General features: G+C 39.7%; 1 protein-coding gene across 5 annotated transcripts in view; it reads left to right on the top strand.

Moving 5' to 3' along the window:
* Positions 1-24,331, top strand: part of LOC136856820 (protein bric-a-brac 1) — a 1,345,352-nt gene that overhangs the window by 800,046 nt on the left and 520,975 nt on the right. For all 5 annotated transcript variants that reach the window (XM_067134959.2, XM_067134961.2, XM_067134956.2 and 2 more), the window contains one exon: positions 994-2,147. In XM_067134959.2, the coding sequence (XP_066991060.2) occupies positions 1,227-2,147 (921 nt within the window). In that variant the 5' untranslated portion in view covers positions 994-1,226. The remainder of the gene's footprint in view (positions 1-993; positions 2,148-24,331) is intronic.

Raw genomic sequence — 24,331 nt, 5'->3', positions numbered from 1 at the left:
AATGTAAAGACAGAGAAGGCTCTGTGCTGCTGGTGCAGAGCAGAGTAGAGCGAGCCCGGCAACAGCACAAGACCTTGCCATCAAATTAGTCGCTAATGAAATTCAATAACATAAAGCAAGTAAGCACGGGTTGAGTCATAGCACAGAGCCAGCAACCAACGCAGCTGCTAAATATACGGAGTCGGAATATTATAGCATGTGCCTGCCTCCACTTCAATCCTTTCTCGTAAAGAATAAACATGTAGGAAAATGGTTTGCTGTCTACGAAACTTGTGTGCACCGCGTGTATTTCTCCGTTCTCTTGCTTGGGTTTCTCCATGAAGCCTTCATCAATAAATCAATAGGGCCAGAGCATCATCATGCATTATGTATGACAGACATCCTCTCATTTCACACCCCCGTATTACATGTACATTTTATATAAATAAATGATGTGGAGGGGGAGAGGAGCGGAGAGGCAAGGAGGTAGGGTTGCTCTGTGCGAGTAGAGTAAGGGAAAATCGACCATGTGGCCAGCGAGTGCACGTAGAGACTTAGGAGCGGGACGGTGCGGGGCACGGGAGGCGTAGCGGTAGTGCGCGGGCCTGCGGGTGAGTTGATGGCAGCGCGGGTCGGGCGGGACGAGGAGGGGAAGAGGGGCGGCACGAGAGGCTCGCCTCTGAGTGTGCTCGTGTTCCGTCGGTCAGAAGAGCGCTTGGTAGCGAAGTGGTTAGCCGCTAGCTACGTCTTGTTTCCCGCGGTCGCACTGGTTTTTCGCTTTTCGTCCTCGTTAAAAAAATCATTCTTTTTTTTTCACTATCAAGTGGCATTGACACTGCGGCTATTAACTTTTGTTACGCGCGTGTGACTTTGCCGCGGAGCCCAAGTTATTTTAATAATATTAAAATATATATTTCTTGATTTACTGCGGTGGCGGAGTGGCATTAATTGGAATTGCTTAATAGTGTTATGGTGTCTCTCTCTGACACGGTGTTTATTTCCTTGACTTTGCAGATGTGTATCGTCGCGGACTGCAAGAAGGAACTTGTGTGAGACATCGGACTGCCGTGTGTTTGGGAGAGAACTGGCGGCGGTGGGAGCTGTAGGCGGTGCTGGACAGGCTTGGGGCGTAGGTTAAGTGTTATCCATCAAGTCTCGCTTTTCCTCATCTTTCACACATATATACTGATACTGTCGAAGACTGAAGAAGCCGAGAACGTTGCCGGCAATCAGCCGACGGCAGCATCATGCAGCACTGTGTGGGGTCGCCGCAACAGTTCTGCTTGCGCTGGAATAACTACCAGAGCAACCTTACCAATGTCTTCGATCAGCTTTTGCAGAGCGAGTCGTTCGTAGATGTTACTCTCGCCTGCGACGGCCATTCAGTGAAAGCTCACAAGATGGTCCTTTCGGCATGTAGTCCTTACTTCCAAACCCTGTTCTTCGATAACCCTTGTCAGCACCCTATCGTCATCCTCAAGGATATCAAATGGCCGGAATTAAAGGCTGTGGTAGAGTTTATGTACAGAGGAGAAATTAACGTATCTCAAGAACAAATAGGGCCATTGCTTAAAGTAGCTGAGTCGTTGAAGATCCGTGGTTTAGCAGATGTCAATGGTGAACAAGAAGCGGGCAGCGGACCGGCCGGTGATAATTCCGGCAAGAAGAGCTGGGACCCTCGTCATGGTCCACCACCTCACGACTTGTCTGAAACCGCCATGTCTCCATCTCCATCTCAGCAGCAGCAGCAACAGCAACAACAGCAGCAGCAACAGCAGCAGCAGCAACAACAGCAGCAGCAGCAACAACAGCAACAACAACAGCAGCAACAACAGCAGCAGCAACAACAGCAACAGCAGCAACATCGCCTGAAAAAGAGGCGAAGGATGTCGGGAGAGCGAAGCAGCGTGAGCAGTCCTGAGGAAAGCATGGGCGGTGAGGGTCTCGAGACCTCCGCCTTGGAACTGTCCTCACCGCCGCCTCCCCCGCCGCCGAATGCTATCGTCAATTCTCAGGGTGTGCCACTCCCCCCGCAGAATCACGGTCCCCATGGGCCTACCTTGGTCCCGATCCCAGGGGACCCGGGCTTGCCGCTACCACCACAACCGCATCCTGACGAGATGGAGATCAAGCCAGGCATCGCTGAGATGATCCGCGAAGAGGAGCGGGTGAGTGAATTTATTGTATATTTCTGTGTATCATTAACTTTTGCTTTTCATTTATTAGTATGTTGTCTTTTGATGTGTTCGTGTTTCATGTCAGGATGTTTTGTTTTTTGAACGTAATACCGTACCTTGCAAGATGGGTTTTCAGTGTAACTCATTTGTTGGATGGAGATAAATCCCTTGAATACAGATGTATTTTTTACGCATAACTGATCGTGAACGCATGTTGTGGTCCTTAAATTGGTCCCTAGCACTCCTATAGTGACGTTTGTGTGTGAGCCTAAACTGGAAATCTGATTGCATTGAAGAACAGGATAATATGTTTTATGCCTCCCTGTATTCTAAAGGCACGTTTTGTTTATTAGAGACCTGTGAATTTTACATCTTGTCAGAACACAATTTTCAGGTGATTTAATGAATCTTAGTGCAAAAATAGAACCCGTGAAAGTCGTAGCATAAGTTAGTATGGTGTTATTGACTGGAAATAATACTTTCACCTTGTAATCCTAATTTTTTTTAGATGGATGCCGGTAAGAAGCAATATAAAAAAGCGCGCCAGTTGAGTGGAGTCGCATATGCGCAGTGTGGTGGTGGTTATGGAGGGGAATGTTTTCCTCCAAAACACGTTTGAATTAAATGTTTCTTAAAATTAATAGCACTGCTGTCTCTTCTCAACCTGCGCTGCTTTCACAACCAGAAGATAATTACTGCCTTTCGTCCCTTTCCGTCTGATCACCAATAGAAATATATTCTGGTCCATATTATGTTATACATTTTAAAATATTTATTGAGTTGCCGCTCCAAATAACTGTGTCCTTCCTTTGTGAAATCTCTTGTCTCCAGTCTGAAGGCAAGTGCTAAGCCACTCAGCGTGCAACAGAGTCGCTACGGGCTAGGCGGTTTGGTTGTAGCCTAACCATTCAATTAATATTCATGGAAAATCATTGCCATAACTTACCAATAAACAGCATGTTTCTCCTTTGAGTTAGCAACAAGATCTAGTTAAACATTGTGAGCTTGGGTGCGATAAGGTGAAATGAGAACAGCAGTAGAGTTAGTTCATGTATATCCTTAAGAACTTAAATGTATACGACTTTTATTGCCAGATCCTGCAAAATGAAATTAAAGTATTACCAAAAGGTTAGTAGTTTGTCATGAGTTTGAAGTGATGTAAAATAATTCATAGGCCTATCTTCTATATTACTGACATTACTATTACTTTTAATTTTGTAGTTTGGATAAAATGAACGAAAACTAAGTTGTTATATTTTCAGTAATCTTCCTGTTAAAAGTCATGTGTTATATCAAAGATACATATTTGATTTAAAATATTTCAGCCTTTAAGGGGTGTGGAGCTTTGAGAAGCATATAATCTGCATTTTCCTGGGTGAATTCATTGGTGTGTTCAGCACCTTGTGTAGAGAGCTGGATATGAACCGGTAGTCTAGATTGTTCGTTGCTTGGTTGGCTAACTCTGTAGGTCTGTCCAGTGTTGTCGCGATGATCGCCCGTTAATCTTTCCGCTGGTGGCCGGTAGCACTTGTTGAGTAGCGGGCGGTATTTGGTGTTCTTGGTGGAAAAAATCGAAATTTAAAATGTATTTCTTGCAGATTATAAAGTGTGTCTTACGTTAGAAATATGCCTTTTGCATGGGAATTTTGTCTCGCACAGGTGTGTGTGTGTGTGTGTGTGTGTGTGTGTGTGTGTGTGTGTGTGTGTGTGTGTGTGTGTGTGTGTGTGTGTGTGTGTGTGTGTGTGTGTGTGTGTGTGTGTGTGTGTGTGTGTGTGTGTGTGTGTGTGTGTGTGTGTGTGTGTGTGTGTGTGTGTGTGTGTGTGTGTGTTATTTTTCTAGAAGTTCCGCGGAAGACAGCATTGAGTGATATGTTAATGCTCACAACTTTAAAACTTCAACGAAGTAACTTCTTTTAAGAAAGTAACTCGACTTCTTAAATTCTGAATAATTATGAAAACTAATTTTCCCGTTTTTTAAAATTTATTATCATATATCTCTTCAGATTAGCATTATCTTGTTATCGACAGTTCCACAGATCCAGTTCCATTCGTCCTTCCAAGTTAGGAAAACATTACTTTTTCCGAGTCTTATTCTTTAATATAAAATATGAACTATCATTCGTGTTAATTCATGCATTATTGGTATTTTTGCCGCCTATAGTGTGTCGGCCGCAATGCCACGGTCATTTCCGTTTCTTAAGAAAACAGTTTCAATCCCTACTGAGTTCGATTACATTTGAGGGTATTTAATTCCAACGACCCTATGTCGTTGGCTTCCAGTACGTCAAGAAAAACTCCTTCGGGACCAAATTTTGACTTCCCAGTGGCTGTTACAATTGAAGGGACTACAAAGTAACATTACAGTATTATTATTGTAGGAGTATTATAAAACGAGAGAGGGGAAGTATACTGGAGTTCGTAGAAAAATTCCCTTATGCCTCATTTCTATATTTCATTTTATTTTTCTTCTTTTGTTTTACTTCGCCATGTTATGCTCGATTCCGTTTCGGAGAAATATTTCATTATATTATATTGTAACTCTGGGTATCAATAGCATTAACTCTTTTAGTTTTCCGATTTTTATTTAGCGTATGGGTTTTAGTGTCGGGACTGCCCGAGGACATGTTTGGCTGCCTGGTGCAAGCCTTGATATTTGACATCCGTAAGCGACTTGCGCGTCTGGGCGTGATAAGATGATAATATAGGGTAGGGCACATATTCTACTCCTGTCGAATACACCAAGCGATCTGCTCAAGGCTTAACGCCCCCACCCGTCGGGCGAATCACCAACAGCATCATATGCCCTCACTTCATATGATCGCTGCAGAAAGGTTTGAAATTGAATCCATACTTTTGGTACGTAATCTATTACGTACCACCATCTCTCCTAACCCGCCGACCAACATTCTGATGGTGAATTTTGTTACCACCAGCACGATGGTGAATTTTGTTACCACCAGCACGACTTGAACCAACTAACCGCGGTGTCAGGCCATATAGAATTGAGGCCTTATCGATCACGGCCAACGAACGGGCTTAGTTTTCCGATAAGTTGATGTTCATTTTTTCTGAGAGAGAGAGTGAGATACGTTACGTACCGACAGTACCTGACACAAGATTCATATTATGATGAAAATGAGTTTCGTTTTAAAAATCACGATAAAAACCATGCTTCCTGTTACATAAAAAAAATATGCCGATGTTTGTAAAGCACATTTTCCTACAGTTCCGTTCATTGACAACGTAAAATAAAATTGAACTATCGCTTCAGAACTGATTTTTTTTATTATCTGGTAGCATCTTGAAGCTCAACATGTATTTTTATTTTGTTAATAGCCTCTTACAGACAAAATTACATTTGAGAATAGGACACCGGTTCATATGCCAATTTTTGCCCAAGATGTCTTACGAAGTAAGCTTCCGCAAGTGGCAGTAAACTCTCGTGAGTCACTCTATATGTAGGCTAGATAACAGAACAATTCATTGCATGTAATTGGCACCTGCAAGAGTACGATCTAATGGTGAGTCGACTACCTGACGACACCTCCCTTTCAAAAGAAAATATTCTAGTTGTCGATCATGTCCTCTGTGCTTGACACACGGCTGTCAAAGTAACAAGGGTGAGAGAGAGTGGTAGAATAGACTGTTAGTTTCATAGTGAATGGCTCTATCTCCTATTGTATTAGCGGATTTGGTTGAGAATAATCTGCTGTTTAAAACTTACTTCTGAGCATTTTATGGTCTCTAGATCAAACTTGGTAGTAGTCTCACCCGTTCCCTTTTCTTCTGAAAATATCTGTAAATGAACCCAAAATGCTTAACCCTTCCAGTTCATTTGCAATGAAATCGTTGATAAATGTTGAGATGCCTCCTCCAAGTCTCGTCCAAATGAAACGACCGTACCTTTTCCTATCTAAAAGAAATCGACCGTACGCCCATATTCATTAGCTTTACTAGCTAGAACCACCTGCCTACATGAGGAATTGCTATATAAAACGTTGCCATTAAATAAACGATGCATTTAACACGGTCGCCTAGTACATGTTTCCGTTCGGATTGTCTGTTGCTACAATCTCGTCATAGATTTAATCAGTAGTGTGTTGGATATGACGGTTGCCTAGTTATACTTCCCGTTGAAACATCAAATCACCACCACCATCACAGTAGTAGTGTGTTGTTTAGTCCATTCGTATAGCTGAGATCGGAAGAATTTGCTGTAGCTTTTTGGTGATAGACTGGCAGATCGCAGTTGGGCTGATGTGACTGATCCTTGTATGCGGCGCTCGAGTTGCATACGATTTTGCGTTAGATCGTCAGCTTCAAATGTTTCTTTACAACATGGTATACAGACGCTCGATCGGGTGGAATGCGATAAAATACGCACAGTTCACAAAATTAATCTGAAATTGATAAGGCATATATTCTCTTTGTATTCCGGCTTATAAGTTGGGACTATCCCGAGGACTGATTAGAATTGTAGGATGTACGAATTTGATTCTTTAAGGTATCAGGAATCAGGGCTGTCATCGGAGGGTTAGAGTAATATTAGCCGATGCTCTTTAATTAATAAATTTGAATTTTACACACATCGAAAATTGTATTCATCTTATTTTGCATGATATACTTGAAGAAAATTTAAAACTATGAGAAGGGCTTGCATATTTCATGCTTATCATGCAGATTTCCATCATAATGGTAATCGTGTTTCCTCTTCCGCTAGCTACATCGGTGGAAGCGACCGATATATATATGCTATTTGCTTTACGTTGCACCAACACAGATAGGTCTTACGGCGACGATGGGACAGGAAAGGCCTAGGAATGGGAAGGAAACGGCCGTGGCCTTAATTAAGGTACGGTCCCAGCATTTTCCTGGTGTGAAAATGAGAAACCAGGGAAAACCACCTTCAGGGCCGCCGACAGTGGGGTTTGAACCCACTATCTCCCGGATGCGAGCTCACAGATGCGTGCTCCTAACCGCACGGCCAACTCGCCCGGTCAACCAATAATTTAAGACGTGTCAATTAGATTTTTTTTTTTGCTAGTTGTTTTACGTCGCACCGACACAGATATGTCTTACGGCGACAATGGGACAGGAAAGGGCTAGGAGTGGGAAGGAAGCGGCCGTGGCCTTAATTAAGGTACAGCCCCAGCATTTGCCTGGTGTGAAAATGGGAAACCACGGAAAACCATTTTCAGGGCTGCCGACAGTGGGGTTCGAACCTACTATCTCCCGAATACTGGATACTGGCCGCACTTAAGCGACTGCAGCTATCGAGCTCGGTCAATTAGATTTAGACATTAATCCAAGATAAATGTAACGTCTAGTATTCCGTGTTGTGATAGTCCTGATCATACGAAAGCTTGTTACTTAAGAGGCATACTAGTAATGCATTTTGGTCTAAATTGTATATTTTATGTACATTATGATTGGAAGCAGTTGTACTGACATTTTTCCCGCCGTTGTTTTATTTAAATTTAAGTGTAAAGTAGTTGTGACGTATTTCTTTGTTTTCATTTCAAGTACTACGTCAAGTAGAACTGTCAGAGGATCAGTGCCATTCTTATACTAATTTTTTCGTTTAAATATATGCTACATAGAAGTCTAACTTTTGTGAAATATTTTCGTGAATTACGCTAATGTTCAAAGGTCGCCTTAACTTTCGAAACTGGTAGTCTAATATAATAGTTGTCGGAAATGTAACTCTGTAGAAGAAAGATAATCGTTTTTCGTAAAAGGAAACGATGCAGATCAGGTTCAACCATTCTGCAGTACCTTTAAAGTGCTTTTAAATCAGGTTTCTCAAATTCGGTATGAGTAAAGAACTGGATGTTGTCGTGCTGTGTAGAGTAATAAGTTAAAGGATTGTGAAAAACTGCGAAAAGACCTCGACGAACTCGTGAGATGGACGACAGACAGTGATTGTAAGTTTTACCAAGAGGAAAAGTCCCCTTAGTTTTCATTATTGTCTGGATGGAGTGAATGTACCTCATGGGGATCATTTGTAAATGCCTACGTGTTAATACAAGGACAAATCTTAATTGGGGTTATCACATAAACGAGCTTGTAATTAAGGGTTACACATCTCTTCATATGGCTGTGGCATTTAGGGGTTGTAGTAAGGATGTAAAGGAGAGGGCGTGTAAGTCACCGGTAAGACTCCAATTAGAGAATAGTTCCAGTGTATAGGACCCCTACCAGGATTACTTGATTCGAGAATTGGGAAAGATCCAAAGGAAAGCAGCAAGATTTGTACCGGGTGATTTCCGACCAACGAATAGTGTTACGAAAATGTTATAACATTCGGGCTGGGAAAACTTGAGAGTAAGGATACGAGGTGCTCAACTAAGCGGTGTGTTTGGAGTGGCATAGGTTGACAGTTGACCATTAAGCTTGAGTGGAGTTTTCAAAAGTAGGAAATATCACAATATGAAGATAAATTTGGATCTAGAAGACAAATTGGAGAAAATATTATTTTATAGGAAGAGGAATTAGGGATTGGAATAATTTACCAAGTGAATGTTCGAGAAATTTCTTACGTCTTTGAAATCATTTAAGAAAAGACCATACAATTAATATGGAATCTGCCACCTGGGCGACATCCCTGAATGCAGATTATTTGTAAATGACCGAGTGATAAAATAAAATATCCACAGTCACTATTTACCATTTAAGAATATCAGGCACCTGGTGTATGAAAATTTAAATCTTCCTTCTTCTTCGACGGTAGCCGATGCTCTACACTGTTATTCTTTATTTTTTGTGGATTTTTAGGATTAGTGTTGATAATCAACTCCTTAAGTTCTAATCAGTGTTTTAAACCTATTTTTATCCAAGTTCTGCTGAAAGACGTAACGCTAAAATGTACCATTATGATATACGTCAGCGTTGCCAGGTGTAAGTACGTCGCCTATCGTTCAACAGAACACAATAATAACAATTATTTCGTCATATTGAGTATTCTGGTGATTAGCTTAGATTTTTTTCGACGACCATGGGATAGGAAAAGGCTTAAATTAGGAAGGAAGCGGCCGTAATCTTTATTAACATGCAGCCCCTATTATTTGATAATAGATCACGGAGATGCTTCCATCCACAGGGCTGTCGGTGATGGGATTCGAAATCACAGTCTTTCAATACAAGCTAACAGCTACGCGGCCGTACCGCGCCATCAACTCGCTCGGTAACTGTAAAGTTGCTGAATATTATTCTAAATGTCAGACTCCATCAATTTTAAACTATGGCTCTGAACCGTACTACAAAGAAAGATAGGCTAGCGTCAGCAATACATTTGACAGACCATTTTAAAATTTGAAGGTAGTAAAGTCAATTATTAAGCTTGATAGCATATGTACCGGGCGAGTTCGCCGTGCGGTTAGGGGCGCGCAGCTCTGAGCTTGTATCCGGGAGATAGTGGGTTCGAACCCCTGTACCTTAAATAAGGCCACGGCTGCTTCCTCCCTATTCCTAGGCCTTTCCTATCCCATCGTCGCCATAAGACCCATCTGTGTCAGTGCGACGTAAAGCTAATTCCATCTATTAACATGCTTCAATGTGACAGAATGCGTAGTACAGAGTTTACGACTCTTTTTACTCCTTATTTCGCAGTCCTTAGTGACAGGAAGTAGTAAAATATTAAACCAATGATACTCGTTTATAGTTTTGAAATTATGGAATCAAATATAAAAATATATAGAATACATTAAATCATGTCTTTTATTCATGTGGCTTAGTCACATATCTTAGCTAACGGTCAGATTTAATCTGGAACTGAGGAGTACCAACGTAGTTTAGTCTACTGGAATTGCCATGTTTTAGCGGACTTGATGTCTCTTCTGCTAATAGTGAGCCAAATCCGTAATATATGATCCGGTAGAGGATTAAATATGTTCTTAAAATTATTAACACCACTTAAATACGGCATTTAAGGAATACTTTCTGCTCCTTGCGAAAAGCCCTGGTAACCGTTCTTGCTGTTTTAAAGGAAAGAGTCAAAGATCTCTTCAAAATTAGAAATACAAAGCTTCTTCAACACTATTTTCTTAGAAACGAACGGTTGGAAGCCAGTCTCAATTTTTGCAGGCACAAACGCTTGCCACTAGTCTCTCCACATGTTTATATTGGTCAGTTGAGTCCATTGTATTTTCGAATGGCTGTCTCCGAATTTTTTGAGAAAAGTTATCTTTTCTGGTAAATTATTTGAAAATCGCTTTATATACTCAGAACCTGAAAGAGAAAAGTTAATGATGACATTTGTTCCATCTGAAGACGGTCTTTGCAGATGCCTGAGTGGCGAAATTTTATCCACCATGAATTCTTTAGCGTGTCATGCGTCAACAACACGGAAATGTTTTGACTCAATGTTTGCAAAGGATACTGGTATCTCTCTTTGTCTTAGAACTGCAGTGATTCTTGCAGTGTTATTATCTTAGTCGTCCTTTTTAAAGTTAAATCATGAAATGGCAAGCCTATGATTTAATAATATTCGGCAAGCAGATATTTTCCTTTATATTGCTTGTCACTTCTGGGAGATAAAATCAAGCAATGCATTTTGTTGCCCCTTTTCTCTCGTCTTTCGAATTTTGATATATATATTTTTTCAATTTGTTTTACGTCGCACCGACACGGATAGGTCTTATAGCGATTGATAATTTCTCATCCGCCGCATGTATATATTAAAGTTCGTCCAATTATTCTAATGAATCTGACATTGATGGGAAACAACCAGTGAAAATTATACAGAAATTAATTACAGTCGTAGACTATCAAGAAAGACCCTTATAGGCATATTTTTTTGATTGATATAACATGTACCGTATATTACCCTCGATGAATCAAATATTTTAAGCATAATATATCGGGAGAAGTCAATTATTTGTTATCAAACAGGTCAGTAAAGTAAAATCTACAATCTAAGTGCATTAATACAAATTTGGATGCCGAGATTCTTGTATTTCACAGCGGAATTGGACATTGTCCTTCTCTTTTAAAATGCCAGCGGACTCACGGACCAGCAGCCCTGAAAATAGTTTCCCATTTTCACACCAGGCAAATGCTCAGCCCTGAAGATGGTTTTCCGTGAATACCCATTTTCTCAGTAAGCAAATGCTGGGCCTGTATTTTAATTAAGGGTACGGTCGCTTCCTTCCTACTCAGCCCATTCCTATCCCATCGTCACCATAAGTCGTATATGTGTCTGTGCGACCTAAAGCAAACTAAAAAAGAAACCGTTTTAACAGTGGACAGAGAAAGTAGAAAAATTCAAAACAATTGATCTATGATGACATATTTGACCGTATTCACGAAACCATGAATGTAGAATATTTCGTTTTACAAAGCGGAATGCATAATAAGAATGAGGATAAAATATTATCTGATTTCTCTGGAAGAATCATTTGAAAGTCACTAACCAATTATTTCTATTTCTAATCTCTTTCTATCTGAACGGCATATCGATATTCGACGAAGAAGGGTGTGGTATTCCTCCTCCTCCCCTAGGTTTAATCCTTTGTAAAGGACTCTTTTAGGAAACCTAATATTACATGCTTCATGCTTCCTTCTATGGCGAAATATTTCAAGAAGAATGACGGCCTCTAAATGTTACGTTCCAATCATCATCGTTATAATCGGTATTCGCCCAGAAAATATCGTCAGAATGAAGTTATTTGCGCCGCCCCGCGGTGTAGGGGTGACGTGCCTGCGACTTATCCGCAGGCCACGGGTTCGATTCCGGGACATGTCAGGGATTTTCACCTGCAGCTGAGGGCAGGTTCGAGGTCCGCTCATCCTACGTGATTACAATTGAGGAGCTATCTGACGGTGAGATGGCGGCCCCGGTCTAGAAAGCCAAGAATAACGGCCGAGAGGATCCGTCGTGCTGACCACACGACACTTCATAATCTGCAGGCCTTCGGGATGAGCAGCGGTCGCCTGGTAGGCTCTTTGGGGCTGTTGCGCCAAGGGGTTTGGTTTGTAAGTTATTTGCTGTTAAATAGGGCGACGAAGTGTATTCCGTAATGTTCTTACTCGGACGTAGGCCTACATTAAACTGGACCAGTGTCACGTGATATGTATGCATATTCTGAATTCTTTGAACTATATTTTCAATTCGGACAACGCTGGTTTTACCTTTTGTAGATTTAGAAAAATGTCCGATAATTCACCGCGTAAATTTTGTTTAATTGCGTTTTGTTTGTTTGGATGGTTGGTTGGTTTTTAGTATTGTTTTTCGGTAGAAAGCCGGATTATGTTAATATTGAATTTACTTTGATTTTTTGTAGTTTTAAAAATTTGTTATATTAATTCGCTTGTAAATTAGAAGAACTCGTGTGTACATTTTTAACCGAATCATAAATAAAATATGTATTAGTTTAAATTATCTTCATGATGAAAGACGAACAGAATAGTGTTTTGATTGGTTCGCCGGAAGTCAGCGTGAAACCTAGAAAAGTAAGGCGGGCTTTAATTATTTCGGAATATTGAATATTTAATTATTTTTCGCTATTTGCGACTTTAAACTTGCGAAGAAACTATTTTCAAGGATGTCCAAGCACGTTTCATTTCTGGATACGTGATCGTTTTTACGCCAAAACCCTCAGCACACTGAAATTAATTGATGGATGTAAAAACAGAATAACACATATTTACTATATTTTATATTAGTGCGTAAGTTCACGTTTGCTAATGCGTCTGTTTCATTTTGACGGAATATCTTCGAAGGATAAAATGGTGGGCAGTTGAGTTACTGAATTGGCTTCATAGGAAAGCGGACATTTGTTATCGTTACTTTAAAATACATTTTTCTGTTTTTAAATTGACGTTAATCACATTCTTATTTATTTAACAATAATGTGATGAAAAGTCACGGGAGGTATTACCGTAATTTAATACATAATTTAACACACTAATTGTTTTCTATTATGTAGGGTCTATCTACTTTTTAAATTTTTATTTGATGGTTTTTAAAATGTGCTGCAGTATTATATTTTACATTTCATAGCAAAGCGAACATTTTCTAAAAAATAAATTTATTTTCATTTGATCATTTGTCGCCTGTTGGCCGACTGAAAAGTCCAACTAGTTCTGCAAAAAAACTATTAAATATGTATTTGACAGCTTTTTTTCGCGGATGTGTATTTTTCAAACCCACAATTCTCTTTTAGTGCTTTCTGTTACGGAATTGTTTTTTCCTTTCTTTTCTTTTTTCTTTTCTTTTTTACCTTATACGACGCTGAATATAGTGTGCGTTGTGTTTCTACCCGCTCAACGCATATCTTAATTTAGATGGTGAAGAATGTTTGAATTTGCTCCACACAACTATTTGCTGCTTTTGACGTTACTAGCGGTTTTGAAGAAAATGTCTGAGAAAAATAATTTGAAAATAAGGTGTGAAGGTTATTCTACAATCGTTTCAGTAAGAAGGGTCATTCTAAAAATTTCCTTGATATAATTTGCTTCTTCAGCTGAGAAAATACGTGTAGTAACACCAGCACTTCACAGGAACTATTGCTATTTTATGTTTTCAGGAACTCCCATAGTCCATTTTTATTATCGTTATTTTCAAGTTTGTCACTTTTTAGGATTTTCAGGTTATTTTCCTTCAAAATGTAATGAAAATCTGTTGATTGAGGTCGTATTACGTCATGGTATATAAAATGCAGTTTATATGCCTAATTCACAAATCTGTGCATCCTTGTAAGTGTGGCTGTTTGAAAGAGTTCATTCGTGACTCGGTCCGAGTGAGTTGGCTACTCGGTTTGCGATAGTTTTCCATTTTCACACCAGGCAAACGTACCTTAATTAAGGCTACGGTCGCTTCCTTCCCGATCTTAGCCCTTTCCTATCCCATCGTCGCCATGAGACCTGTCTGTGTCGGTGCGACGTACAGCGAATAGCAAGGAAATATAGAACTGCAGGCAAAATTTGTCAACGATATAGAGGCTAGATGCGCAATTTCCGAATCTAATTCCTTCATCTTCCGTCGGTAGGATGCGCCGTTCGATGTTTCCTTTACTTGGGGGGTCATTATCAGCTAACCTATTTCGTGAATTGAATTAAACATCATCATCATCAGCAGCAGCAGCAGCAGCAGCAGCAGCAGCAGCAGCATCACAAAAACTGACATGACCGTGGAATGCACCGTTATGCCAAAAGACAATCTCTGATCAGCACGTCTTTGCCGTACAGATGTATTTTGTACTGTGTTTTTAGGAAAAGGCGCTGCTTATTAAACCAATGAGCTTGTACTTAGAGTAACGCGAATTGATATAATTTATCTATATTTTGTAAACTTTAAATGATTGGTGGTGTAATTACAGTGGGACTTCATCAAAGAGTTTGAAACTCAGATAGGCTGTTTGTTCATCCCGCTAATCACAAGGAAGTCACCAGGAAAATCGTCAGGTTTCAAATCTTTGTTTATCATACCTACTTTGTAATAGGCCCTGTAGAGACTGCTCGGCCGAGGCTGTAAAGGCGTGCTCGGTTCACCCGAAAGAACGCAGGTTCGATTCCCCGCCGGAAGTCGAAAAAATTAAGAAACTACTTTTACACTTCCGGAGGTGCACGTGGCTCTGAGGTTCACTCAGCCGACACAAAAAATGAGTACCAGGTTAATTCACGGAGGCAAAGGTGGCCGCGCGTAGAGCTAACCACTCTACCCGAACAAGTGCCGAGGTTACGGATTGTGGAAGACTTTACCTTCCACCCGTCCAAGAACCTTCATGGCCTGTACGGAGATAACTTTGCTTTGCTTTGTTTTTACTTTGTAATATACTGTAAACATATGATTGTTAATGGGCGGCCAATCTGAAAGAAAATTTAATTCTTATCATGAAAGTCAGCTTATTTGCCGGTCTGAGTAGGTTTAGTATATATATATTTTTTTAGAATTGTAACAGATTTATTTTGGAGAGCTGCATTGTCGGTTTTGTTAAAAATATAGACACGTCTTGTAAAATTTTTCTAGATATTATCTTTTTTTTAATAAACGTGTATCCTACCTAAAATAACCTAGTACACTTTCTCAGCATCTGCCGAATATCTAATGTATCATGCAAGGAATTTCCTTCCTGATTTTGAGCTTTTCAAAACGAAATGTACCGAGCGAGTTGACCCTGCGGTTAGGAGCGCGCAGCTGTGAGCTTATATTCGGGAGATAGTGAGTTCGAACCGCACTGTCGGCGGCCCTGAATATGGTTTTCTGTGGTGTCCCATTTTCACACCAGGCAAATGCTCGGGCTGTACCTTAAATAAGGCCACGGCCGTTTCCTTCCCACTCCTAGCTCTTTCCTATCCCATCCTCGCCATAAAACCTATGTGTCCGTGCGACGTAAAGTCGATTGTAAAAATTTAAAAAAAAATTAAAAAAGTAAAAGTTGTTGACTTGTCAAAGTTGTAACGTAAACAATGCAAAACAGTAACGGGCTAGTGAGATAAAGGGGATCTGATTTGACGATAATGGTAACCTTAAATGTTAGAGACCATTAGTTAGTTTTGTTTGTTGTCGCTTAAGAACCGGAGTCAGCGGTCGATTTCTACGCGTATCGGTATCGTTTGATGGACTGTTCTGAGAGATCCCTTGGCACTTGTACTTTTGTTTATAATGCCCTCGTGGAATTTTGTATCGCTGTTGACAATGACAGGTGGTTTGTTGGCGCTAGCGATGAGGAAGGAAAAGTTGGGCCGTCTTGAGGGAGGTCGCAGTCGCGTTCTTGCTCTCTCCTCCTCCTCCTACCCCTCCCCACTTCTCTCCAGTCCTTTCGTCCTGTTGGCTTGAGTGCGTACTCACAATAACGAGCACTCTTCTATCTCCTCCCCTTCTCTTCTCTTCCGTGCGTTCTTCGGCCAACATTGATCCCGGCTCATTCACGAACAAGGCCACTATACGGCGAGTTATCCCAACTTCAGTCAACTAAAAGAAAAGAAGAAAAAAAAGGAAGAGAAGAAAAGAGAAGAAAACTTTCCTTGCTCTTTACGGTGTCAACTTAAACACGAAAGTTGTTTAACACTCTATATATACTAAGACATGACAATCCCGGTTATGAGTTAAATGCACTTTGGATTCCCAATGTTTCAATAACATTTCCTTCCTGCAGTTATTCTTTAAGGATTAAGTTTTGTTAGTCTTGTTATAGGGCCTAGGTACCATACAAGTTTTTCTTAAAACACTTCCTTGCGAAGGATTGTGAACCTTAGTAGCCTAGATAACCAAAATTATATGTTGATATTATTATTATTATTATTATTATTATTATTATTATTATTATTATTATTATTATTATTATTATTATTTCTGGCTCCATGACTAAATGGTTAGGGTGCTGGCCTTTGGTCACAGGGGTCCCGGGTTCGATTCCCGGCAGGGTCGGGGATTTTAACCATCATAGGTTAATTCCGCTAGCACGGAGGCTGGGTGTATGTGTCGTTTTCGTCATGATTTCATCCTCGTCACGCCGCGCTGGTCGCCTACGGGTGTCAAATCAAAAGACCTGCACGTGGCGAGTCGAACATGTCCTCGGACACTCCCGGCATTAAAAGCCATACGCCATTTCATTTCATGATTATTATTGTTATTATTATTATTCGTGCAAAATCCACTAGCTGCTTCCTTTGCTAATGATTCCACGTGCAATTTCTTAGACAGATATGAAATCTAGTTTTATGTATTTTGCATTGTCAGAGTACCCTGACAGTCCCGGAGAGTAGGAGTAACGAGTCATTCTGAATACATTTTTATGTGGAAAATATGTGGATCCTTTCAAGAACGCATGGGAGTTAAGTACATTTGAGGAAGTTGTCGTGTTCACCGAATAATACTCCCAATACCACCAGGCCATCTCGCTGGGCAGCAGTCATCTTGGAATATGCGAAACCTTTTAATAAGGCTACAAGTTTTATTAAAAAGTCTAACCTTCTTGCAGTAACAATGAATTGTTGCCTTCGGTGATATTAGCGTCGTTCCCACCTCCAATTTGATACATATAGATTTTTCTTTCAACTTCGGTCGCAATTGGTGTCTAATGTGGCTTCTTTTCGTTTAATTTCAGTATCACGCCGCAGATGATATACTGGTTAAGGCTGCTTTACTAAAATAGGTTGTATAGAACCTGAACATTGAATCAGAATTAAATATTCGAAATTTTTTTAAAATTTCGGAATCTGCTAAATATGCGATTTGCCGGGCTGAGTGGCTCACACGGTTAAGGCGCTGGCCTTCTAACCCCAACTTGGCAGGTTCGATCCTGGCTCAGTCCGGTGGTATTTGAAGGTGCTCAAATACGACAGCCTCGTGTCGGCAGATTTACTGGCACGTTAAAGAACTCCTGCGGGACTAAATTCCGGCACCTCGGCGTCTCCGAAGACTTTAAAAAGTAGTTAGTGAGACGTAAAACAAATAACATTATTATTATTATTATTATTATTAAATATGCGATTTTGGATTGGCATCAATTAGATCGTCCTCTCCTGTCTTCTAGAGCAATCGACGTCTTGGATTTCGCAAACCATCCCTGTCTGAGCTATTCGTTCAACATCACCACTTCCCACAACGTCCTACACGCCTGGATATCACACATCCTTTAGGAGAGTACTACCGCTTCCAAAAATCCAACTTTTGATCATCCATACCGAAAATCATTTTGAATAAACAACTTGTACTCATCGCGACTGAATTTGACAGAGAGACATAAATATTACGTCGCTAATGGTTACATCATATTATGACTTTTCAAACAGTACGACGACATCGGAACGTTCAGACATACGCCTTTAAAAAAAAACTCTTATCATTTTCCGAACAATCTCTTGTTGTGTAATGAATATTTAGTTTTCACGACCGCATTGTATTATTGAAATGTACTCAACACTTTTCAAACACTTAAATTCTGTTTTTCCCGTTTCTATAAATTAGAATCCACTGCTGTTTAGAACCGCTCACTGGGCCAAGTTCTTACGTAGGGCACTGACTGCTTCTGCAATTGCACTACGGTGTAAGGAAAGCAGCAGAGAAAAGAAAATTCAGCGGATGTGTTTAATTTTCGTCCCAAGGTCGAATAATAATGGTAAGCTATGTAATTGGGGGAAAGGCGGTCTCTCATTACACCGCCAGTGAAAAGTGGAAAAATTGTACCCTGTGTTGAGCGAGTCTTAAGTAGTAAACATAGCTAGCCTATACATAAACTATACTTACAGACAGTGTTATTCATGTAAATACTGCATAAATATGATACAGAAGTTAATGCTTCGTCAGTTTCCTCGTCGTATGATTCGCTACAATTATTGCTATAGATATTATTGCCTTTTTTCTTTTCTTTTTTTCTTACCTTTTACTGAATGTAGATAATGTTTCTTGGAGATTTGGATATGTTTCTGGGTGTGCATATTCTGTAATTATATGGCACTTCAGTTAGAGTCAACCAACTCTTGTAGTTCCTACTTACCCGGAATTAGCCCTACCAGATATTTGTATCCGCTGTTCTCAGCTTCCTGTTCTAACGCCTTTAAAAGAATGTGCCAAGTTTGTACTTGATTTTTTTTTTCCTTCCTTCAGCAGCATTGCTTGTTCAGCGTTTTACATCCGTAGAGTGCTAGACATCGACTGCTAAATTTGGATTTTGCAGCCACTGCTTTCGATGTTTTCAAAAACTCGGCTAGTTCCTCACCTCCTTAGCGCTGAGTAGTAGGCCTATATAGTGTGTCCCACCCAGCATCAATCTTCCCGTGGGAAAGTATCGCTGTCGTCCATTCTTGTAATTCGGTACCCATCCTAGTACTTGAACCTTGCGCCAAGAACGCTGATTTAAGTGGAAATAGCATCCCTTCATTTTCCGTGTCGGGAAGTTTGAAACAAACGAAGAAAGTACGCTTTCTCGCAATTAGATACGATTTTTCTTTCAGTACTTTCCCCCCCCCCCCAGACGGTAGTTTATAAGTTTCTGATTTCCAGTGGACACGAAAACAATAGTGGTGGGATGATGTTATTCTCGTTACCAGTTCTGCAAAGGTATGCTTGCTTCTAGACTTCAAAATTCCGTCCGTGAAAAACGGGTTGTGATTTTGAATTGTTTCTGGGCTGTTTAAACAAGAAAGAACTGGGATCCTCTGCTTGTCTTTCTCATCCACCAGAATACAACCAGATCTTCCCGCTCTTCAGATAAAGCAGTGATTTGCCTTGATTCTGGGTACCGTCTTCTCATATAATTCCAATTGCATTTTCGGCTTATTAGGCATACACTGACAATTGTGCTATGAGGTTGAAAAGGCCTACTTATTCAACACATGTTCTACTTATTGATATAGTTTAGGTATGAATTAGTCACTTTATTTAGGTCTCTTCTTAGCTGCCAGTAGCTGAATTTGTGCTTCTATTTTAGTGACGCCTGGCTTACTTTTGTGATCAGTTGACTCGATTATTTCTTGTCCCCTTGTGACTGAATATCCTTTATACTTTTCTCTCTTTTTTCACACGAAGCGGAGTCCTTATATCCATTTTCTTCTTAAAGCAATATTGAAATATACCTATCACAGCACACGACTTGTCAGGTACATCACCAGTGAAAAATGATAGATTGTCCTTTACCTGGGGGCGAATGTAGAGGAATAAATAAATAAATAAATACAGATAATTGTCAATGATTACAAAATTTATGAAAACTTGTTAAATTGCTAGTTATAATGTAGCCATCGTATCCAAAAACACGAGAAAATGCAGCATTGATTTCTACATTGATGGCCTCTCTTCTTTACGTAATCGTATCTTTCGTTAGCTAGCTTTCTAAATTCTAATTGTATTATTCTAGACTGGAAAAGTGCTGTGTTACCGTAATTCTTGAGGACCGTATTACCGGGGCACACTTTCCTCAAGATCCATTTTGATTGGAAAAATATGTCCATGTGTAAACCGTAGTCCGATTGTTCTGTAACTCCGAATGTTTCACGGGAAACTGCGCCCAGTAACCTTTGGTGAGACCAGACCTCGAAGACCCAATTGTACCACGGTCTACAAGCCTGGGAAAGTTCATCCATTGTCATCTTGTCGTTGACCAGGCGCCTGTTTTCCTCTGAGCAGTTTTCTTGTAGTCGACACCGTCCGTGTGTACCATTGTCGATGGTGGTTGTTATTGTGGTATCAAAGATGTGTGCATTTAGTAAAAATCATTGTAAGCGCGTTGAGCATGCTCTGTTCAATTCCATTTGGAATATTCAAAATCCATCATCCAGGTCTGAGTAGAGGATTATAAATATCTCAACCAATACGGTTTCGGTTGGGACTTCTAAAATATTTATTCATCTCAGCAGCCGCTGTTGTACGTACTTCGACTTAAGCATTGAACATTGATAAACATTAGAACTATATTTGTAGTGTAGTATACATATTAAAATTCTTTCTTTGACAACATATCGTATTGTTACATTGGTAGGATCGACCTAGAGTATCTACCACATTCGCATCGCTTTACCGCAGAAAGGGCAGCTAAATCTAATGCGATACGCACTTTTGCTGTTAATAAGACGTTTATTAGTTTTCGTTAAGCAGAGTTTGTAATTTTCGACTTGATGATTTCTTAGTTTCGTAAATACAATAAGGAAAATAAATGAATAGTGTATATCAGCGCATTGTAGATTCTTCCTTTGGGTTGTAACATCTCTGTAACTACTGTACGAAATTTGCACATTTTCGTTAATTGCATTGTTCATATACTAGTTGGAATTTTGTATACTACCAAATTGTGTGATTTTCACTATCAATTTATTTTACGAAATGCTTTAAATAAGGCTATAAATGTCAGAGTGATTGGGTCAGTTCGCTTGTTGAATAAGAAGATATTTTGGTGGGTACATTTTTGAATGTGTTATTTAAGTTGATCAATCACTGTGGAACCTTCTTTTTATCTCTTCACCTGGTAAACTCTGTTATTAGGAAGCGAAAGAGAGGTACTAGCATCGAGCGAGTTGGCCTTGCGGTTAGGGTCGCGTGGCTGTGAGCTCGTATTCGGGAGATTGCAGGTTCGAATCCCATTGTTGGCAGCTCTAAAAGTGGTTTTCCGTGATTGCCCATTTCCACCCGGCCGCTGTCTTCCCAACCCTAGCCCTTTCCCATCTTTGCGTCGCCGAAAACTATCCATGTGTTATTACGACGTTAAACCATTAGGAAAAACACACAGAGGTACGCAGGATATTTGTAAATATAAATACCACAAAATAACTACTCTTACGTCAATTTCCAGTTGAGAAGTTCACAATTGTCCACTGTTTTCTAGATTCACCATGTTATAGTGCTCTTGGTATGGAAGAGTGAATTCAGTCTGCGTGCATTTGAGTCGAGATGTTGAGTTGTAAGAAGAAGAAGAATAGCGTAGACCTAATAATTTTCATCTAGGTAAGCAGAATTTGCCAGAACGTAAAACGATGATGCATTTCATACAAGTCTTTGGAGTACATCACTTGTAAGGAACAATAGTTTACTTCCTTGATCTATATCCTATCGGTCTAATATATTACGAGATGTGGTTTATCGTGTGTCGACAACCGCTAAAGGGTAAGTAAGCCATCGAAGGCAAAGAGCGCTAATTGGTGGATCGCTGCAAAGACCTTACTTTGTCATTATAAAATTAGCTTAAATGAAGAAAATAGAACAACTTTATCAATAACGAATGGTTCACATGTATGGGTTAAACTATTCTCTTTTCATTATCTTTTTAAACTTAGGAAGTTGAAAAAGTGCTGTGAAATTTGTTGATTGAAATGAATTGGAGATTACAGATGTCTTTTTTTCACTTTATTTTTAACGACGATGCCGGTTGTTTCAGGTGTTTTTCCCGCATTGACCGAGCACCAAGAGGAGCTTGTTGTTGACTTAATACTTTGGCATAGATCTCTGTTATAAAATTGCTCATGTTAAAGGTCGTCACCGATTATTACCTATATATATTTCTGCCCGCTGCTTTTAGGCCGTAAAATATTTTCTAAGTGCAACTTCAATTCGCCTCGTAGACTTTGTTTCATTGATTTGTTGGGTTACGGTAGTCCATTCCGGTTTTAAATTCCCGAATTCCATAGATTCTTTATTATGATCGCCGTATTGTTTTCGTGTACAGTACATGGAAGTAATTCGGATCGTCGGTTCAACCAGAAATCGTATTATACTCCTGTCATTCATAATCATTCTTTCCATTATGGAGTTTTTATCGTTCAACGACGACTTCGATCTATATTCACTAAAATCAAAATTGAGCTATTTACGGTGATAGAAAATGATATTTCTTGTATTTAGGGACGTAGTTACTATCGCAACAGCAACTGACGCTGGCTGACTCGTCCGGCGGGAGTCGAGCCGCCTACCTCCGCGTATTGATCCCGACCAGACTCGGCGTACCTCTGTCCATAGTAATACTGTATAACGTTCTGGTACGTCACTAGCACAATATTTATTCAGTAATAAACAATGTACGTGTACATTATTCTTCGAGACATGCATTGATATAATAAGAGATTCATTGTTAATTATATGAGAAAACGTTAACTGTATTGTGATTTGTTCTTTAAAAGATTAAACTCTTTTTTATTCTGAATATTTGGCAGTTTGTTTTCAGTGTCCAGTTTTCTGTCGCTTTATATTTCATGGTTTTATGTAATTAACTGAGGCTGGGATTGTGAAATCTTTGGCCTGTAGATTATGTAATATTTCGTTCACCTAGGCTTAAAATAGGAAATCTTGCGGAAAACACTTGCAAAACGATCGAGAGGGATTTTAACTCATTTTGTTGTCAATTATGTTATGTATTGGACTCGATTCCAGTCTCTTATTAAGGCCTACGCGGCTGAGTCGGGAATCATACGCGGGCCAATCGAATAGGAAGCTATTATCCTTCTCTTAAACAACGGTGGTAGGCGAGATTGTCACTGTTGTAGTGGCTGAGAACGGGGTCCGTTCTCCAATATTATCGTTTAGAGTTTTAGTTTTTAACTGAGAAATATGTGTAGCCGGAGCAGGGTATGTCTTGCAGATAGCGGACTTCTGTGCGAACTTCTAGTTTAGAGTTGGGTGCAGTTGAACATATTATATCGAGACTGGCCCTTAAACTGTCAACATTCTGAATATATCAGAGACATCTGTATTCATATACTGATAAGAATCGTTGTGGTGATTTTAGTCCATCGTGTAAGGAATTTCACTAGTCTTTATGCTGTAAACTTACCTTTCAGAATATTTACACCGGACACGCCCACGTAATTTCACCTCCATTGGCGACAATACATTGCTGTGGAATTACATTAATATTTATATCTAATACTAGAGTTAGAGGACGATCTTAGTTTCAGTGTACATTTTTAACACTTAAAAATAACTTTTTATTTAAAAATCTCCCTCCGTTTTTTGTAAAAAGAAAATATTTGTGTCTTAGAATTCATTATTCAAGATCTGAGTTATTTTGCTTTTATTAATAAGCAAATAGTAAATAACTGTGGGGAAAATGCAGTAATATGTAACCGTCTCGTTTGTTAAGAAATTAGGATTAAGGTGCATATTGATTAGAGCTTTAACTTGTGTACGTTCACCAATATTTTCGCTTTTTTTTCTTTTTTTGGGAAGTATTGTTCAGGCAAGTTGATTTTCACACTTAGCATTGTCTTCATATTAACTTTGTGATCTTCTTGTTGTAATTATATAGAAACCTTGTGGGATGTACGGTGACTGTTTTAGATACAATCTTTGACGAAGGCAGTTTTGGAAGGATGATACACAATTCCACTGTTTGATGCACGCGACAGCCAAGTTCTTCGCATCGTAAATGCCATATTGTGCTCATCCTTCGGTAATGATACGGTGGTTGTGTATTTAACTCTTTTTCTCATGGTATTCGTATATTTGTTCGAGCTCGTTCTGGGGAATCGTTAATTGCGGAGTGAATTATCAGTAAGTGTGCGTGCCAGTCGCGCGCAAGGATGACGGCGGTTAGAATCACTGTAGTTCTTTTACAAATGTGTGAAGAGGCAGCGGTTTGATTCCTTTTTAGTACTATTCCTTAAAATTAATGACTTCCTGCATTGTAGTTCTAAATATTTCCATTTCGCCGTTGTGAAAGTATTATACTCAGTTTAGTAGATGCGAGCGTCTAATACGAAAATTTGCATGATCCCCTGAAGATGATTTTCCGTGGTTTCCCATTTTCACA

Source organism: Anabrus simplex, chromosome 1 (genome assembly GCF_040414725.1).
Source record: "Anabrus simplex isolate iqAnaSimp1 chromosome 1, ASM4041472v1, whole genome shotgun sequence".
In the NCBI taxonomy this organism is placed as follows: domain Eukaryota; kingdom Metazoa; phylum Arthropoda; class Insecta; order Orthoptera; family Tettigoniidae; genus Anabrus; species Anabrus simplex.
This window is presented reverse-complemented; position numbering and strand designations above follow the sequence as displayed.